The 20,081-nt window shown below is 40.6% G+C and overlaps 1 protein-coding gene across 2 annotated transcripts in view; it reads right to left on the bottom strand.

Annotated features, from left to right (window-relative positions):
- The window catches only part of GABBR2 (gamma-aminobutyric acid type B receptor subunit 2), a 639,056-nt gene that overhangs the window by 469,105 nt on the left and 149,870 nt on the right, over positions 1-20,081 (bottom strand). For both annotated transcript variants that reach the window (XM_075270993.1, XM_075270994.1), the window contains exon 2: positions 15,161-15,298. In XM_075270993.1, coding sequence (XP_075127094.1) covers positions 15,161-15,298 — 138 coding nt within the window. The remainder of the gene's footprint in view (positions 1-15,160; positions 15,299-20,081) is intronic.

Genomic DNA, 20,081 nt, shown 5'->3' with positions numbered 1-20,081 from the left:
CACTCCATCCCCAAGAATAGTGGCAGGCGCCTCTCGTTCCTCCTCAGTCGACATATACCGGGATAAAGCATCAGCCTTAACATTCTTTGAACCCGGCACATAAGTCACGGTAAAATGGAACCGCGCAAAAAATAGAGCCCATCTGGCCTGCCGTGCATTTAATCTCTTCGCCGACCCAAGATAAACCAAATTCTTGTGGTCAGTAAATACCTGGACTGGCCTTCTGGCCCCCTCCAGGAAATGACGCCAATGTTCGAACGCAAGTTTTATTGCCAGTAGTTCCCGGTCTCCGATGTCATAATTCCGTTCAGAGGCAGAGAATTTCTTAGAAAAGAAGGCACAGGGATGCGTACCCTCCTCGAACTCCTGAGAAAGTACTGCTCCCACCCCCACCGAGGAGGCATCCACCTCCACTCGGAAGGCCAACCTCTCATCCGGCTGTCTCAAAATGGGAGCGGACGAGAATCGCTTCTTCAGTTCTTCAAACGCAGCTAGCGCCTCTGGCGACCACTTAGCACAGTCAGCCCCCTTCTTAGTCAAGTCCGAGATAGGTTTCACAACCTCAGAAAATCCCTTGATAAACTGGCGATAATAGTTGGAGAACCCCAAGAACCGTTGGACCGCCTTTAGGTTCTCGGGTCGCGGCCACTCCAAGACTGCCCTGACCTTCTCAGGGTCCATCTCAAACCCCTTGTCCGATAGGATATAGCCAAGGAAACATAATTTATTGACCGCGAACACACATTTCTCCAGCTTAGCACTTAATTGGACCGGAAACACCGCGATTTGCCCACATTCGGTTCTTCCCACAGTGGTTTAGTGCTGCGGATATGGCCCGTGGGGCCTTAGCCTAAGGGTGCATTCACACGGAGGAAAATGGTGCAGATAAAAGAACCGTTAGATTCCGCGTGGAAAAAAGCCTCCCCATAGAAGTCTAGTTCCGTGAGGAATCTGCGCCATTTTCCTCCGTGTGAATGCACCCTAAGGGTCCAAAATACGGGTAGCCGCGGCTGAATGACGGTGCACTGCATCGGCATCCAATTGCGCACTCCGCTCCGGATTAGGCCCAATGAATGGGCCTAGTCGGGAGGAGAGAGTGTCTTCAGATTGATTTGCGAGGTGAATCAGCCTGAAGAATGAGCATATCCATTCTTTTTTCCGGAACACGTAACAAACGGCTCCTGGAAAAAAGACCTGACTGGCTCCCATTGATTTCAACAGGAGCCGTCTTTTTGGTCAAGATTTTGAGGCGAATACGGCCTCAAAATCCTGACCAAAATATCCCATGTGAACTTAGCCTAAGGATCCATTCACATGAGGAAAATGGTGAGGAATTTGGTACTGAATTTTCCACGCTGAAAAAAAAATGCCTCCCATTGACTTCAATGGGTGCCGCTAGCTTTGTTTCCACTAGCGGAATTTTCTGCTAGCGGAAAATTCCGCTAGTGGAAAAAAAAGCTAGCAGAACCCATTGAAATCAATAGAAGGCCTTTTTTCAGGGAGTTTTTTGGCGAGGAAAAAATTTGCCTCAGGAATTAGGAAATGATTTTTGAAGCAGTTTTGGAGCATTTTTTGAGGCCCCCTGGTGTTTCCATAGGTATAATTGACAGGCTGTGAATTTCCAAAGCCGCAACGGTTTTGGAAATCGCAGGTAGTCCTCAGTCAGTATTTTACCGCAATGTGTGAATGGGATTCACTTTGCAGGGACTGTAAAACACCATATTTTTAATGTCACGTGGGGCCCCGGTCTTAAGTGCATTTAAGTGCATAGTGCAGAGATGTGGAGCTAGAGATCATGTGTTGATTAATCATGAGATCAATTAACCCTTACTTCTCCTGCACATCAAAATCAGACAACACTGTGAAAGACACAGTCTCCATGGAGATGGGGAATCTAAGGGTTAATTCCCTTGCACAATGTGAGGAGGCAGAAACCAGACACCCAGACACCCTATTCTACAGAAGAAGCTGGCGGGAGACACATCTGCTACTAATTAGCTCTTCCTGCTCGTCAACTGATGAATGAACACAAGACATCACTATCAGTAATGGCCTTTGCAATTTGAAGGAATACAATACGTTGCAATCAGTAGTGGGGCTAAGGGCTTTTTTTGTGGGATGAGTGGTGATTTTCATTGGCATCATTGTGGGGCATTCCCTACTGCTAATTTTATATACTCCCAGAAAATTCAATAATGCAATATTTTCTGGGAGTGGTATGAACATGGTATGAACTGGAAGCTGTATACAGTACATGCAGCTCTATACACTGTAGCAGTGGTGCCAATAGTTTTCACTTGAACTGGAGCAGAGCTAATTCTGACTGTATACCTGGTATATAGTTTGCTTTTAGGTGAAACAGCTTATCGGTGCAGGGTCTGTGTAGACATATCCTGCCAAGAGAACAGCTAAGAATGGATGCCTCTGTTCCTCTAGAAAAGACTCCGTTTTTGTTGTACCAGGGTAGTAGAGTAAAATTTGGCCTTTGTCTTTCTTTGCCACATTCTGACACCCATTACTTTTTTTATATTTCCTTGTGCTACATAAGGTGTCTTTTTGTGGTGCCAAATGTATTTTTTTTATTTACACCTTTGGGGAAAGTCTGTTGCTTTTAAAAATGTTTATGAGAGTTGAAACAGCAAAATCAGACAGCTCTAGATTTTTTCCCACAGAGATCACTGTATGGGAGAAATATTTTTATAACTTTGTAGGCCAAGCATTTTAAAACACAGGGCTATCTAATGTGTATGTTCACTTCACTTTATTTAGTTATTTTTATAGCTGTTCTAGGGCAGGGATAGGCAACCTTCAGCTCTCCAGCTGTTGTAAAACTACAACTCCCAGCATGCATACTTTCTCTGCTGTTCTTTGAACTCCTATGGAAGTGAATGGAGCATGTTGGGAGTTGTAGTTTCACAGCAGCTGGAGTACCGAAGGTTGCTGTGACTCCTGTTCTAGTGAAAGGGGGAATTTAATTTTTACAACTTTTTACATTTTTTTTTACAATTTCTAACTTTTATTTTTTGATTCCCTAGGTATTTGAACCCCAAGGGAGTCTGATCACTTATTTAATACACTGCAATGTTAATCCCTAGACTGCCTAGAGTAGCCTGTAATACTAGCTTTGGGGCACTAATAGGTTCCTGGCTGTCACTTTCACTAACAGGGTTGCAGCGGAGCCCCTGGGGAACTATTACTACAATTTCTGCCGTCAGAAATCAGGACTCTTGGGGCCACACGGTGGCTCAGTGGTTAGCACTGCAGCCTTGCAGCGCTGGAGTCCTGGTGTTCAAATCCCGCCAAGGACAAAAAACCATCTGCAAGGAGTTTGTATGTTCTCCCCGTGTTTGCATGGATTTCCATCCCATATTCCAAAAAAAAAGACATACTGATAGGGAAAAATGTACATTGTGAGCTCTATGTGGGGCTCACAATCTACATTAAAAAAAAAAAAAAAAAAAAAGAAATCAGGACTCAAAGAAACCAAGAGTTCAATCATAACTGGAAGGGAAACATTGAAATAGGCGTTAATATACCATGCACCACAAAGAAGTGTGCATAGATGTTGTAAGGAAGTAATGTATGGTACAGTGTCTTCATCTAAGGTACAAAGAAGTACAGTAGAGACTCCATGTACCTGTACAGCAGTCCTGAGCCAGCTAAATAAGTCAGCATCAGTTAACTTCATCAAATTAAGAGCGGGTTCACATCTGCGCCTGGTCTCCGCTTTGTGCAGAAAAAGGAACACATTGAAGTCAATGGAAGGCTTTTTTTTCAACACCAAATTCAGCATCATTTTCCTCTGTGTGAATGGACCCAAAGTGCCTTGTCACTGGGGGGGAATTTACTATTCCCTTTGCGCCAGAAAATTATGTAAATTGGAGTCGTTGTGCCACATCTTTTGTGTGCAGCTTTTTTTTTTTTTGTTCCAAACGTGCCTGCAGGGCGAAGACCAAGACAAGTGGGGAAGGGGACAATTCGCTCTGACAAATATACTATAACTGAGAAAGTCCCTGACTGGCATAGATTTTAATTCTCACGTTAGTCCGATAATTAAATAATACTGCATAGGAAAATACAGTCTTAATACAGTATATTACCCATATTATCTTTTTGCTTCAGCATGGTATTAACAGCTTCTCCTTACTACAGTAAGCATTGTGAACTTTAACTTTTCAATCTACTTAATTGTTTTATGATTCATACTTTAAATCATTCTACATTTTTATTATATATTTTTATTTTCATCATATGACAGACTTTTTGTCATTTATTTTTTACATAGCTTAATGCTGTACATTGCTACGTGAATATATTTATGTTTTTCTTTACTAAAACGAGCTTAATAAGCTTACAACAATATCCCAACAACATTTGGATTAATCATACTTTGGAAGGGGAAATGGTGTAATTTACATTCTTCTGGCAAGATTTATATAAATATTAAAGACTCCACTGTCTTCAATAAAACAGTTTTAAGATGAATTAGTCATAAGTGTTTAAAAAACAAGAAATTGAGATACCTTTCCTTCAGGTTAATTTTATATTTTTGCCCCCTCTGACCATTTATAATGGCACCTGTCAAAGATGTCCTCTTTCTCTGATCCTATTTGCCCTAGTCGTGGAGCATTTCCTGGTTACCATCCAGCATAACCTGGACATAAAGGGACTGTGCACCTTGGACTTAGATCTTAAAATCTTAGCGTTCGCGGACTATCTGCTACTCTTTATCATCCAACCATTAATGGTGCTCCCTTCCCTCCTATGTGAATTTGGCACATGGCCCTTCTTTAGCAACTATAAAATTAACCTTTTTAAGAGTACTGCACTTAATATCTCTCTGACCGACTCTTTAGTCCACTCGCTTCGCTTTCCCCTGGTCTCCAAAGGCCATCAAATATCTAGGTATATATCTCCGCAGTTCCCTCTCTGACAACAAATCTTTGAACTTCCTTCCCATCTTACATACCCTCCAATCTGACCTCACCCGCTGGGACACAAAGGTTTCTCCATCCCTAGACTCCTTTACTTTTTTTCAAATGATCCCTGTCATTCTTCCTAATGAGTTTCTCTCCACAGTCCAGAGAACATTCTCCAAATTTATCTGGGCCTTGAAACCCTCTAGATTCGCCAAGCAAACTATGATCAAGTCTAAACAAAGATGAGGCTTAGCTGTCTCGGATGGTACCCGATACCATTTGACTATTTGTGTTGGGTCACTGCATGCATTCAAGACTGGCACCACTCCGTCCATTCTAAACTCTGAGTCACCCTAGAGCAGGGATGGTGCACCTTTTAGAGACTGAGTGCCCTAACTGCAACCCAAAACCCACTAAATTATAGCTAAGTGCCAACACGGCAATTTAACCTTAATACTCTGTGGATCCACAATTGTGGACAGTTATGGACCTACAAATTACAGTCATGTGAATAGGATTTTAGAAACAACTTTGTACTGAAAGTTAAAAGTCTCTGCATTTGAACAATTAATGTTCATTATTTACTTTGCACAGGGTCTGTTTTATAGTGATTGTGCAATGTTATTAAAGCCTGTACTAATATCACATCTGCTATAAAACAGATACTGTGTGATATAAATAGTGAAGGGCCCCGACACAGTACAATCTGCCCTACAGTGGCCCCCACACAGAATTATATGCTCCACAGTAGCCCCTAAAGAGTAGAATATGATCCATAGTGGCCGTCAGACAGTATTATATGTTCCACAGTAGGACCCCCACACACAGTGTTATATGTACCACTTTGGACCCCCAAACAGTATTATATGCTTCATAGTAGGCCCTCCTAAACAGTATTATATGCTTCACAGTAGCCCCCCCCACAGTATAATATGCTCCACAGTAGGCTCCCCCAAAAAGTATTATATTCTCCACAGTAGGACCTCACAGACAGTATTATATACTCCCCAGTAGCCTCCACACAGCATTAGATGCTCTACAATAGCCCCCCCCACCGTATTATATGCTCCACAGTACGCTCCCCCACAGTATTATATGCTCCACAATACGTCCACCCCACATAGTATTATATACTACACAGTGGGTCCCCTCCCACAAAGTATTATATGTTCCACAGTAGGCACCACTTAAAATTCCATTATTATTACACCTTCTTGAAAAAAAATTGCAAAACTTCCATAGACTTTTGATTCGATTTGAATGCCTCTGTGTTTCCCCATCCATGCCACCGATCCGATCTGTTATATACAGTTTGTCATCAGGCTTTAAGGACGACTCCTTGCCAGCATTCACTGAGGGCTTTGCAGGTAGAGTTTGGGGTTTCTTTTCAACCAGATGTATTGCTCTCCATCTTCCAGTCGTGCCATAAATTTTCTCTCTTAAGTAAAGCTCAGGAGACAGACGCTGGAGGTTGACCCAGCCCCCCTTCTTTTCCAAGTAAACTTAAAAAACACATATGTAAACTGATTGGTCTCTTGCTAATGAAACAAACATGGTAGAAGGGAACATCACAACATGGTTACAAACCATTGAGTCCCTAACCTGTAGGTCCAAAATAAAAGGTAAGCCCCAAAATTCACAAAAAATATATAACTGAAAACCAAAAAAGAGTGACTGGAGCACAATAATATGTTCAAAATACAAAAAATCTTTATTAATCCATAATGATAAAAATACACAAGCGAGGACAGAGTGCTATCAGTCTGGAGGAACCGGCTGTAGTGGGTATCACAAAATATACATGGGTAAGTATGCAGGTAGGTACAAAAAGGTATATATGTTTCAAAAAGGCACACCATATACTGTATAGCAGTAAATGTATAAGCAATATGTCAGAACTAAGCCAAGTGGCTATAAAAAAGTTTGTCAATATACAAAAAGATATATAAACATGTGTGCAATACATACAATATGGTAAAGTGTGGTGTATGCCTAAGAGGACAAAGCACAACACTATGTATAGTGTGCAGTATGTCAATTAATATAGGCCAAATAAACCATAAGATAGTATGGAAGGATAGCCAAATGCAAAGGATGTTAATGCAATAATATGTACCTACTGAAGGAAATGCAGAGGTCAAATACTACATAAGATTAGTACAATCAAGCAGACATACCCATGATGGCGACGTCGCACACGAAGGATACCTAACAGGGCCTGATCTCCAGCGCGTTTCGGCGCTAACCTTCTTCCGGGGGGTGGTGTATAGCAATGAAAGAGGAGAATATAAAGAGTTCATCCGCCAATAGAGTCATGCCGAGCAGATAGTAAAAAGTGTACAGCTGAGAGAGAGAAGGCAGTGTGTACGATAGTGTTTAGAAGGCGTTGCCAATGTCGTGTGAAAGGGATTTTACAGAGCTTTGAATTATAGAAACTGATTGGTAAACTGGTCTCTTGCTAGTAGCGACCATATCCATTATACCCAGGATGTGTTAGTTCACTTCAATACCATCCAAGACAGCTTGGCTTCAAGATATTCTATACATACGTTGTATGGAGGACCTGGTCATGGAACTCAGGTTGGATGATACTTTTTAGTACTCTGCCGCCTTCCAAGCCGCCTTCCTCACCCCTTCTTCCCAACTTTGTAAGCCTGACCATTCCCATTCACACCATGACTGTGAACCTTCCACCTCCCCCCACCGGCCTCCACCTCTCCCTCAGACATCTGATTGTATTCCTCTTGTATCATTTCACTGGTTCTCTAACACTGTGTTTTTATTATGCTTTCATTCCTATTACATTCATGCCTCCATAGGATCTTGTTATTCCTGCTGCTTCAGGCCTGATTCTACTTGCTTTAGTAGACTCATATTGCTATTTTTCTTTGTTTACGGCATGTAAAATCTTCAATAAAGATATGTCAAAAACAAGGAATTCTTTCATGGATTCATTTATCACTTACATTGACTACTTAATTTAAAAAGTAACAGATATGTTAAATATTCATCCCACGCCCTGTACAATAAAATACATTGCAATTATTAGCAATGACCGATTTCATCACATCAGGCAGTGTATACCACTGTGTACTATCTAGGGAATACAATACTTACAGCAGCTAACATGATTAGCAGCATAAGTATCTTAATGCCATTTTGTTAAAATTACAGGAGACAGATAAGCTATCTATTAATGATGTTGTTGTGTGAATGCTTAAAAGCTTTGGCTCCAGCATGGATATGTACTGCATAACAGTCAATAGATTGAAAAAAGACATAAACTCCATCAAGCTCAATCATTTACTTCCTGCTAATCCTCATTTCATTGATTCAGAAAACTACAAGAGATATGGCCCCTTGGACTGATATTATTTTTCTAGAAAGTCAGTATAATCAGGATAAATACTGTACTAATAATCACTGTGGAACATTGGGAGTTTGTTTCGACAGCTACAGTATATGCCCATTAGCCTTCATAGACATGAAGTCTAATAGCATATGAAGTCTAAAGGGCATGCATCTATGATCATTTGCCATGACAGAGCTATTTTGTTGCATGCTAGGCATAATAATATAATATATCTAATATAATATAACAAACAAACATGAATGGCAATGGAAACAGGATACAAACGCATGTATGAGACAACTAGGACAACTAAATAAGGATATAAAATAAAGGATATTTTGACCATGTTACAGCGAATAGATACCAGGCACTCAACTTTTTACTGTAGTTGAATCTCCTGTAGCCTAATGCATAAAACAGCACCATGTTCACTGGGTTACACTCAGGGGCGTAACTTGGGGGGGTGCAGAGGGTGCAGTCGCAGCAGGACCGAAGAGCCTTAGGGGGCCCATAAGCACTGGCATCAGTATTGAGACTGTAGCTTTCATATGGCCCATAAACCAAGAAGTCCCACAGATTACCTTAACCACACTAGGGCTGATTAAATTCCTTAGCTTCCTTAACCGTCACTATCAAGAATTTGCTGTAGGGATGAGGTAGGGGGCCTACAAGATTCTAGTTATGCCACTAGTCGCAATGCCCCTGCAATTACAAATTATTTAGCCACAGGAACTCCATGTGGTGTTTTATGGTGTTCTGAGTGGAAGCCTATATATTGTAGGCACACAGCCGCTTGTACACCCAAATGAAGTTAAAAATTTCCTTCTGGAGGGTAGCTAGGAAAGAAGTGGTCACCGGGGTTGAAAGAATGCAAAAGTAATAGAGAATGTGCGGCAGGGTAATCATATTAACTAGTGCACACTAACTATCCAGGAAACAGTGGGGGAATTCCATGCAACATAAACCTTCAAAAGCTTTGGTCTCAATGTGGCATAGTTCCATTTGAAGTGGACATCTAAGGAATTACAGAGTTTAATGCTTAGATATGGTAGAAATGTATCCCTAGTCTGGAAACAAAGGTTCAGGATAATCAGTTTTGTGGTGCCCGGAGGGATGTTGCAATGTAATATTTCAGGATGTGTTCAGTTTAAGAACCGACAGTCTTGCAAAACAGGAGAGAGTATGAATTAACTTTTGGACTGACATCAGAAGGTTTATGATCGTTAACAGCCTATCATCCGCAAAAAGGATATGTTTTGTTAATGTTTGTGTGAATAAAGGTACACTAGCTTGCAAACGTATTTATACCCCTTGAACTTTTTCACATTTTGTCATCTTACAACCACAAACTTAAATGTATTTTATTGAGATTTTAAGTGACAGACCAACATAAAGTAGAAGATAATAGTGAAGTGTAAGGAAAATTATACATGTTTTCAAAATTTTACTCAAATAAAAATCTGTAAAGTGTGAAATGCAAAAGTATTCAGCCCCCTGTACTCTGATACCCTTAAATAAAATCCAGTGCAATCAATTGCCTTCAGAAGTCACTTAATTAGTTAATAGTCCAGCTGTGTGTAATTTAGTCTCAGTATAAATACACCTGTTCTGTGAAGGCCTCAGTGGTTTGTTAGAGATTGAGAACACTAGTGAACAAACAGCATCATGAAGACCAAAGAACTCACCAGACAGGTCAAAGATAAAGTTGTGGAGAAGAGTAAAGTAGGGTTAGGTTATAAAAACATATCCCAAGCCTTGAGCATCCCAAAGAGCACTGTTCAATCCATCATCCAAAAATGGATAAAGAATTCTACAACTGAAAACTTACCAAGACATGCCCTTCAATCTAAACTAACAGATCGAGCAAGGAAAGCAATGGTCAGAGAAGTAGCCAAGAGGCCCATGGTCACTCTGGAGGAGTTGCACAAATCCACAGCTCAAGTGGGAGAATCGGTCAACAGGACAACTATAAGTCATGCACTCATCAAATCTGACCTTCATGGAAGAGTGTCAAGAATAAAACCATTGTTGAAAGAAATATATAAGAAGTGTTATTTCCAGTTTGCCAAAAGCCATACAGGGGACACAGAAAACATGTGGAAGATGAGATCAAAAATAATTTTTTTGACCTAAATGCAAAGTGCTATGTGTGGTGGAAAGTAACACTGCTCATCACCCTGAACACACCATCCCCACTGTGAAACTTGGTGATGGCAGTATCATGCTGTGGGGAGGCTTTTCTTCAGCAAGGACATGGAAGCAGGTCAGAGTTGATGGGAAGATGGATGGAACTAAATGCAGGGCAACCCTGGAAGAAAACCTGTTGGAGGCTGCAAAAGACTTAAGAAGGAAAAGGAGATTCACCTTCCAGCAAGACAATGACCCTATATACAGCTAGAATTAGGGTGCATGCACACTACGTAACGCCGGGCGTGTATGAGAGCCGTACACGCCGGCGTTACAGCAGGGCTGCCGAACACTTCCCATTCACTTCAATGGGAGCGCTCGTAACAGCGGCGTTTACGAGCGCTCCCATTGAAGTGAATGGGAAGTGTTCGGCAGCCCTGCTGTAACGCCGGCGTGTACGGCTCTCATACACGCCCGGCGTTACGTAGTGTGCATGCACCCTTACAGTGAAATGGTTTAGATCAAAGAATATTCATGTGCTGATGGGCAATCCACTAATCGGCTTGTAACAGACCATGGAAAGAAGAATTCATGAGAAGTTGAAATCTATCATGCTGAATCCAGGGCATCTGCTAAACAATACAATAATGTCACAGAATCGTAGTTTCAGTGGTCTATGATCTATGGTGTAGCTCCAAGAGGTTTTGCAGATCGTTCTTCCAACTGCTATCATTGTATTTATCACAACATCCAGTAGGAAGAATAGGGGTAAGGTCAAGACCTCCAGAAGTGGCCCTTCAGCACCTTCCATGACCGGACCGTCCTGGGTTGTGTTATATTGTATTGTAATGTATTGTATCCAGCTACTACCATGGCATACCAATTTCCCCAATAAAGTTCTATTCTATGTTATCATAAAATAGGTGCAAACTATGGCAAGGCAGGGATTATCCAGACTGAAGTGGAACCAAGCTGGTCTTGATCAATTAGCCCCATGGAGTTCCGGCAGTTCTGTTCTACAGGGTCAACTCATAGGCACTCCATGTGCTGCTTTAAGATGTCACTTTATGACACTGTATTATAAAGATGTTCTTCCCCTGAAACTTCTAGCAGACAATATGAGGTTGTATACAGTCATAATATAACCATATACATAAAACCTAACTGGTAAACTTTATTTAACCTAGCTACTTTCTATGTTTACCCCCTTTTGGAACCTAGAGAGAACTATAAATGGAGAGTTGTATTTTCCTTGGGTTGAAAGATCTAGTGCAAACAAAAATCTAGAGAAATAGAATGTATTATCACATCTACAATGGATACACTATACAAGTGGATTATACATACATTATTACATTGCTCAACATAGTAGTGAAAAAACACTTGTATAATAAATTCCAGTACAATAGATCTAATAGAAGTTATTACTAGACAACCGTTAGGTATTATGAATTATTAATTATCCAACAGTCTGACTCAGTAATCTTGTTGCTAGTCACAGTCACACTTCCACCCTGATTGTCAATGACGTACATTTATGACGTCATGTCGGAACCATATTCTGCTGATGACATATATGTATATGATTAGACATTAGGGGGTTAACAAATGTCTATCCCTATCTATCTATCTATCTATCTATCTATCTATCTATCTATCTATCTATCTATCTATCTATCTATCCATCCTCCCTTTGTTTTTGTGAATCCCACATATGTTTTCAACTACATGTATTAATAGACTTTATATTCTGCCTGGATGCAAGTACCTGTTCTCACTTAATGTCAAAAGGCATTTATATGTTTAGAAGTTAATCCTGGATGGCTGAAAGCCCTATGGCATAGCTAAAGGCAAACTTCTAACTTGCAGAGTAAAATGTAATGTAATGTCTGAGTATACATTATGAAAGGCTTTTAAGTAGAGCATTCATTATACATTAGATGCCACCATTCAGTAAATTGCAGAATAACATTTTATTCAAGAGGACAATCTTTCCCATTAGATAACTACAATGGATATAGACACCTGTGTAAAATAAAGTATTTCTAAGGCTAAGGCCCCACAGACTGTATCCGCAGCACTAAAGCGCTGCAGGAAGAACCGCTGTGTGAATGCATTGCGGTTCTTTCCACAGCGCTTTTAAGAGAAAGTTCACAGAGTTTTCCTCTGCGGACTTTTTCTTAACATTATACCTACGGGAAAGCTGCCGGCGTTTCCGTAGATATAATTGACATGCCGAAACGGCTTTGCAAATCGCAGCGTGTCTGCATTGCAATATTTTCCGCAAAGTGGGGATGTTATTCGCATGAATCCCCTCCACTTTGCTTGCACTATACAACGCCACAATTTTTCCTTTAGCGTCTCTGCTGCGGGCATATCGCGGCATTTCCGGTCCATGGGGCCCTGGCCTAAATTAGAATTTAAAGAATAGCATACAATGCAAAACACAGATTTAGCAATACGGTATACTGTTTAGACTCACATCGGCCTACTGGTTAATGGTTGACTTGGAATGCCAACATCATGGGACAAAAACTTATTTGTAGGAGGATTATTGACCACTGCTCCAAATGTACCATATACAACTATTGTAAATGCGGGACCTTCAGAGAATATAAGTTGCTAGGTCAATCAGACGAAGGCAAGGACGGCAGCTTAAAGTGGTAGTTTTATTTTAGCAGAAACCAAATCAACTCATAGGTGATGTAAACCTTCTAACATTGAAAAATTCTAACAGTGAAACAGATTTATTATATGGTGAATTTTAAAACTGCCTAGTCTAAATCTTACTGATTCATCAGGATGATACATATTAAATCAGTAACACAGATAGGTCAGGCTCACCTCAACATGACACCTTTTTCTCCATGAAAATACATGACTTCATTCATTTAGCTCACATAGGTATGAAAGAATACTGACACATCTTTTGTTTCTTTGTGCTATTGGCTATGACTTGGCCCACCATAGCTCTTCTAATAACTATGAAAATATTGAGGGGTGATAAGGACTTACTGGTGGGCAAGAGAGTTTTTGATTTGACCTTTCATGCCATTGACATGACTGTTATAAGGCGGGTAAAGCAAGTTTATGTGGTCAAGGAGTACCTCGAGCTATACACAATTTTACTTGGGTGGGTGTAAGCTAAGACAGTCAGCTAGGGTCTTATACATAAGTTTTCCCCTAATAATAGTCCTCCCTATATATAATAATTTATCCTTATAATTAATAGTTTTCTCCTTATAAATAATATTATAAATAGCCCCATGGTATATAACTCCCTCACCTTATTACAGCCCTCTTATATATAACAGTCTCCCCATTATAAATAATTAATTTATAAGGGAGGAGCTATAACATATAAGAGGACTATTGTAAGGGAGAGCGATCATATACAATAGTCCCCTTATAAATAATAGTTACATCTTATATATAGTAGCCCATATACTGTATAACAGTTCTCCCTTATACAAAACAGTTCACCCTTACAATAGCCCCTTATAGTTTATAATTTGCCCACTATAAATCGTAGCCCCCCCCCTTTTAATAGCCCCTTTATCAAATCCCCTTTCTCTTTCCAATAAACAATAAATCTTTTACTCACCTTGCCACACTCCAATAATGAATGGAGCAGCCAAAGTCTGTCCCTGTAGGACTGTCACAGGTGGTGCAATGCAGTGACGCCATCACGCCACCTGCTCCACAACGTTCTTTGCGTTATTGTCAGTCTTTGGCAGAGCTCCCTGCTCTGTCACAGGCTGTAACAGTATTGGCCTGCACAGCACACTGACGCAGCTGCGGAGCTCCCTAGATTTGAGTTGACAGGCTGAAAACCTGATGCTCTGGATCTCAGGGACCCCTTCGGGGATGAGGAACAGCTTATGGCCAGCTTTAGAACAAGCGATCAATATCTGATAAGTGGGAATTAACCAGTAACACAGTGAGATAAGTGCGGCTCATCTGAATGTAATACTATTATCACCTTGAAAATTTGTGCCTCTGTTGCAAAGATGTTTATGGATTTTAGATTATAGCAGCTCCTCCAAACTGCTATACCCCACAGTACCAAAGAATGCCTTCCTTCCCCCTCTCTTCTTTGGGTGACAGGGCTAGGGAGCTATGCTGAAATCTCACCTGCTCCTGTCACTGAAGAAGGAAGGAAAGGGGTGAAGGAAGTCGTTTGCGTCACTTTGGAACCATCCGTGGTGCTTCCGATTAATAATTTACATATTCTGAAATATATGAATACCTCTGCAAAGGAGGTGAAAAAAGAATTTCATAAAAGTGAGCCTGACCTATCTAACTGTGTTGCTGCCACAGCTATTTTTCAATTTTTACTTCCCTCCTTCCAAAATCAATAACTTTTTTTATTTATTGTACAAATTGTTATGGGGTTTGGAAGGTGGGGAGTCAAAAACAAAAATGTAAAAATGCAGCAGGAAGGGGTTAAAAATATATGGCACATTAAGCTTTCTTGAAGTGCTGTATACACGCATTTAGCAGTATATATAATTTGTTGAATACTCTCCTCTATATATGTACATGGTTACCCAAAATCACAGCACCAGCCTTGTAGCTATGATCTCCAGTTTCACTTCAGACTATAGTCTATAGTCTGACTAAATAGACTATATCACAACATCACTATATAGACTATATCACAACAATACTGTTGAAACTACATTCTTTCATATTCTGCCTAAAATGCAAAGTTTGATCAAGCAATGTATGCAAAATAACCAAGTGAATGGGCATCTCTTACCTGAACCAAGTTCCATCCTTTTAGAGACTCTGCTATAATAGATGTTACTGAAGGACATACTCCACCGAAAACCATCAGGTGATTAGGTCCATACTTGATAGCATCATAAAATGACTTTAATCCTCTTGCATTGTCGCACTAAAAATATAAAATAATATTAGTTATACAAAGCAGAAGTGTCTATTAGTAATATCATTGCCACAGTTAATTCAGGGAATAATAGCTACGAAGCCGCATACTTCAACAAACTTTACAGTGTCTGTCTATCCATCCGTCATCTATCTATCTATCTATCTATCTATCTATCTATCTATCTATCTATCTATCTATCTATCTATCTGATTTCTGATTCTGCTATTACATTGTTGACTTTAACCAGATTGCCTAAGATACAACTTGTAAGGAACAAGGTCTAGTCTGTAAGCAACCATATAAATGATAAAATAGAGGAATAAAATTGAATTATAATGCTGCACAAAGTTGACCCCCACACTCTGATAGATACAAGCTTTTTTACAAGCCCATATAGAGCTCACAATGTACATTTTTTCCTATCAGTGTGCGAGGAGGAAATCCATGCAAACACGGGGAGAACATACAAATTCCTTGATGTTGTCCTAGGCAGTATTTGAACTCAGGACTCCGGTACTGCAAGGCTGCAGTGCTAACCACTGAGCCACCATGTTGCGCCTAAAAGATGCAAGCTTGTGCTGAAAGGATCTCTTTCTTAAAGGGGTTATGCCATGAAAACTAATTATCCATAGAATAAATTGTGGGTAAAAAATATGCAAATCTATTCTCCAGGATGTAATTAGGAGAACAGTGCCTCTGTTTGCTGCCTTCTAGGGGCAGCCCCCATAACATCTAAAAATACAACTAGTATTTCTATTCCAAAAGGAACAGATTCCCAGCTATGGACAGCGCTGTTTCAATCTGTTGGATCTCCTCAGCATAGCATAGGGATACTAGTTTGGCAGAGTGAGAGACTATAGACCAGGATCAGGGGATAATCATACTCATTAGGGAGAGTGTGCACCTACACTGGCGTACGGAGACTTACATGCCATTTCTGCTGAGTATTATTATCCCCTGATCCTGGTCTATAGTCTCTCACACTAGTATCCCTACGCTATGCTGAGGAGATCCAACAGATCGAAACAGCGCTGTCCATAGCTGGGAATCTTTTCCTTTTGGAATAGAAATACTAGTTTGGCAATAATCCCCGCATTATGTTATTAGGCTCACTAAACGAGTCATGCATGATGTTATGGGGGCTGCCCCTACAGGGTAGCAAACAGAGCCACTGTTCTCCTAATTACATCCTGGAAAAAAGATTTGCATATTTTTTACCCATAATCCCTAGCGGAGTAGAAATGGCATATAAATCTCCATACGCCTGTAGGTGCACTCTCTCCCTAATGAGTGTGATTATCCCCTGATCCTAGAATAAATTGCTGATTGGTAGGGATTTGTCCACTGAGAGCTCCACTGATCCTGAATAAGGTGTCTTACTCCTTTTGTGAATTAGACCGAACCCATGGTTAATGCAGATGTTCCCCCAATCCCTAACTGGAGATAGCCAAGGGCTGAACTTTGCCCACATTTTTGTGTTTTCATTGATATCCATTAAAAGTTACATTGTTTTACACAAAAATGAAGTTGCACAAAAATTTGAGACTTAATTTATACCAGAAAACTGATATAGTTAGTTTAACTTATGCCCATTTTACTATTAGACATTGGGACATTGCAGAAAAAAACTCATTTTATAAAGAGGGCTTTCCCCCAGCACCTCTTTTCCTTTCAATTCTGTTTATATTAAACTTGCTCAGTGCATCTAAAGAGAAACAGATAAATATACAATAAGGTAGTTTCATAGAATAACACTATGTGGTTGATTTGTCTTGGCTTGTTAAAAAAAACCCTGCCATACAAGCCGTGAAATGTTGCAATATTTTTTTGCATGTAGGACCATTGGCGTCATCAGATTTATCATCAGTTTCAATAGTTTTCTGGCCTAGAGATGCGCTGAACCCTGCTGCACACTCAGCTCTGCTGCATCAGAGATGTAACAGAGCTGAGTGTGCGCTGAACCCTGCTGCACATTCAGCTCTGCTGCTTCTCAACAGAGCTGAGTGTGCAGCAGGGTTCAGCGCATACTCAGCTCTGCTTCATCTCCGGTGTAGCAGTGCTGAGCGCATGGCCTGCACTGCTACATCTCGGCATAGGAATGCATTGACCAGCGTTGATTGGTCGAATGCCATACAGAGTAAAGCATTCGGCCAATCAACGTTGGTTCTGCCGGAGGAGGCAGAGTCTAAGATTGGTCCACAGCAGTCTCCATTCTGGTCCAATCTTAGACTCCGCCTCCTCACAGACGAGCATTCGGCCGAACCAGCGTTGATTGGCCGAATGCTGTACTCTGTATGGCATTCAGCAAATTAACGCTGGTCAATGCAATCCTATGGGAAAAAGTCAGCTCGTGCATATTGCAAGCTGACAGGGATCCCGACCACATACAGCCCCAAAGAGCTGTGTGAGTGACATTCCCACCTAAATAAAGGTAATCCCTAGCCCTAACCCTGCCTGTACATCTATCCCTGTCTCACAGTCACATAGTTCACAGTCTCATATGAACCGGATATTAAATCCACTATTCATATGAATTGGAGGTCATCTGATTTAGCCAGCCAATTACTTTTTTCGATTTTTTTTCGATGCCTCTGTTGTCATAGTTCCTGTCCTGAATCGAATTTTTAGTGAGGTTGCCACCTGGTGTTCGACTCGAATCGAACATCTTGAACAGCCTGATATCCGATCAAACATGTACTAGATCAAACTCTGTTCGCTCATCTCTAGTAAACACAACACTTAAGAGCAGTTTAGCAGAAATTAATGAAATATTGCTAAATGCAAAATATCCATTATTGTCTTATGCAGAAAACACTTTCAAACAAATTAGTGTTAAGGAATAAATTAATTTTAACACTTTCCCTGGCCTGCCAGTCATTTTACATTTGTCACATTAAGTAATTAGTATTAACATCACTAAAGTAAATTACTGACAGCTGAAGTAGACAATTAAGCTTATTTTATAGACATAGAACTGACTAGAAAATTCAGAGCCAATAGAGGAATTGACACATCGAGGCAATGAGAGAACTTCCAGCCAACAGAGGATACATTACACATTTCTGCACTCCAAAATGTAATTTTAGAATTCTAGCAGAAGGCTTTATGAACAATGAATAAAATGATTTCAGTTTTGAATCTAAAACATTTTCCACCACTCACATTTCTGGTTTACATTTGGGATGGCTAAGAAATGTGACTAGTGCTGATGTAAAATCCCTTTAAATGGATCTGAATGTTAATTACATTCAAAAGTAAGAAAAAATTATATTTTTATTGTTTTTATGACTATTCAGTTTATTTATATTTAGTTATTCAATTGTTGAAAAAAATCTCTTAAATTGTGTTGAGTATACCAGATAACCCATAACCCATGCATTGCAGACTTGTGTTCTACAATACTGTAATACAGCACTATGGACTCCTCTGGAATAATACAGTCACATGTGCCTTCAATGCCTCTAGGGGAGAATACAGTGTCCATAGAGTGCCATGAGTGCTTGTGGGTCCCAAGATGTGGCTTTTCCATGTGCAATGACCATCCAAGACCTAGTAATTAGAGATGAGCGAACACTGTTTGGATCAGCCGTTCCAAACAGCACGCTCCCATAGAAATGAATGAAAGCACGTACACTTTGCCGACGGCCGGTCGCCGTGCCAGGTGCTTCCATTCATTTCTATGGGAGCATGCTGTTCGGAACGGCTGATCCGAACAGTGTTCGCTCATCTCTACTAGTAATGTACACTGCTCAAAAAAAATAAAGGGAACACTCAAATAACACATCCTAGATCTGAATGAATGAAATATTCTTATTGAATACTTTGTTCTGTATTCAATGAGAATATTTCATTCATTCAGATCTAGGATGTGTTATTTGAGTGTTCCCTTTATTTTTAGATCAGTGTATTTAGTTGTGTCCGTTTTGACTTCGAGTAATATTAGATTTGGGGCAAATTTATTTTTTCTTTTAGATACTAAAATGAATTTATTCTACAATGAAAATAAACAAAGGATAAAGGGTAATAAATAGAGATGAGCGAACAGTGTTCTATCGAACTCATGTTCGATCGGATATTAGGCTGTTCGGCATGTTCGAATCGAATCGAACACCGCGTGGTAAAGTGCGCCATTACTCGATTCCCCTCCCACCTTCCCTGGCGCCTTTTTTGCTCCAATAACAGCGCAGGGTAGGTGGGACAGGAACTACGACACCGGTGACGTTGAAAAAAGTAGGCAAAACCCATTGGCTGCCGAAAACATGTGACCTCTAATTTAAAAGAACAGCGCCGCCCAGCTTCGCGTCATTCTGAGCTTGCAATTCACCGAGGACGGAGGTTTCCGTCCAGCTAGCTAGGGCTTAGATTCTGGGTAGGCAGGGACAGGCTAGGATAGGAAGGAGAAGACAACCAACAGCTCTTGTAAGAGCTAAATTCCAGGGAGAAGCTTGTCAGTGTAACGTGGCACTGACGGGCTCAATCGCCGCAACCCAGCTTTCCCAGGATCCTGAATGGAATACACTGTCAGTGTATTCCCGTATACCCGATATATACCCCGATACCCGTTCCAACGGTGTGCCCCCCCACCTTCACCCCAGAAATACCCTGCAAGTCCCCTAGCAATAGAATTGGGGCTATATACACCCACAATTTTTACTACTGGTATACAGTGCCATTGTCTGACTGGGAATTCAAAGAATATATTGGGAATACAAATACCCTCATTTCTTGCTACTGCCATATAGTGCCAGTGTCTGACTGGGAATTCAAAGAATATATTGGGGTTACGTGC

The sequence above is a fragment of the Leptodactylus fuscus genome, chromosome 4 (assembly GCF_031893055.1).
Source record: "Leptodactylus fuscus isolate aLepFus1 chromosome 4, aLepFus1.hap2, whole genome shotgun sequence".
Classification (NCBI taxonomy): Eukaryota; Metazoa; Chordata; class Amphibia; order Anura; family Leptodactylidae; genus Leptodactylus; species Leptodactylus fuscus.
The sequence above is the reverse complement of the archived record's forward strand: the minus strand, read 5'-3'. Positions and strand labels throughout refer to the sequence as shown.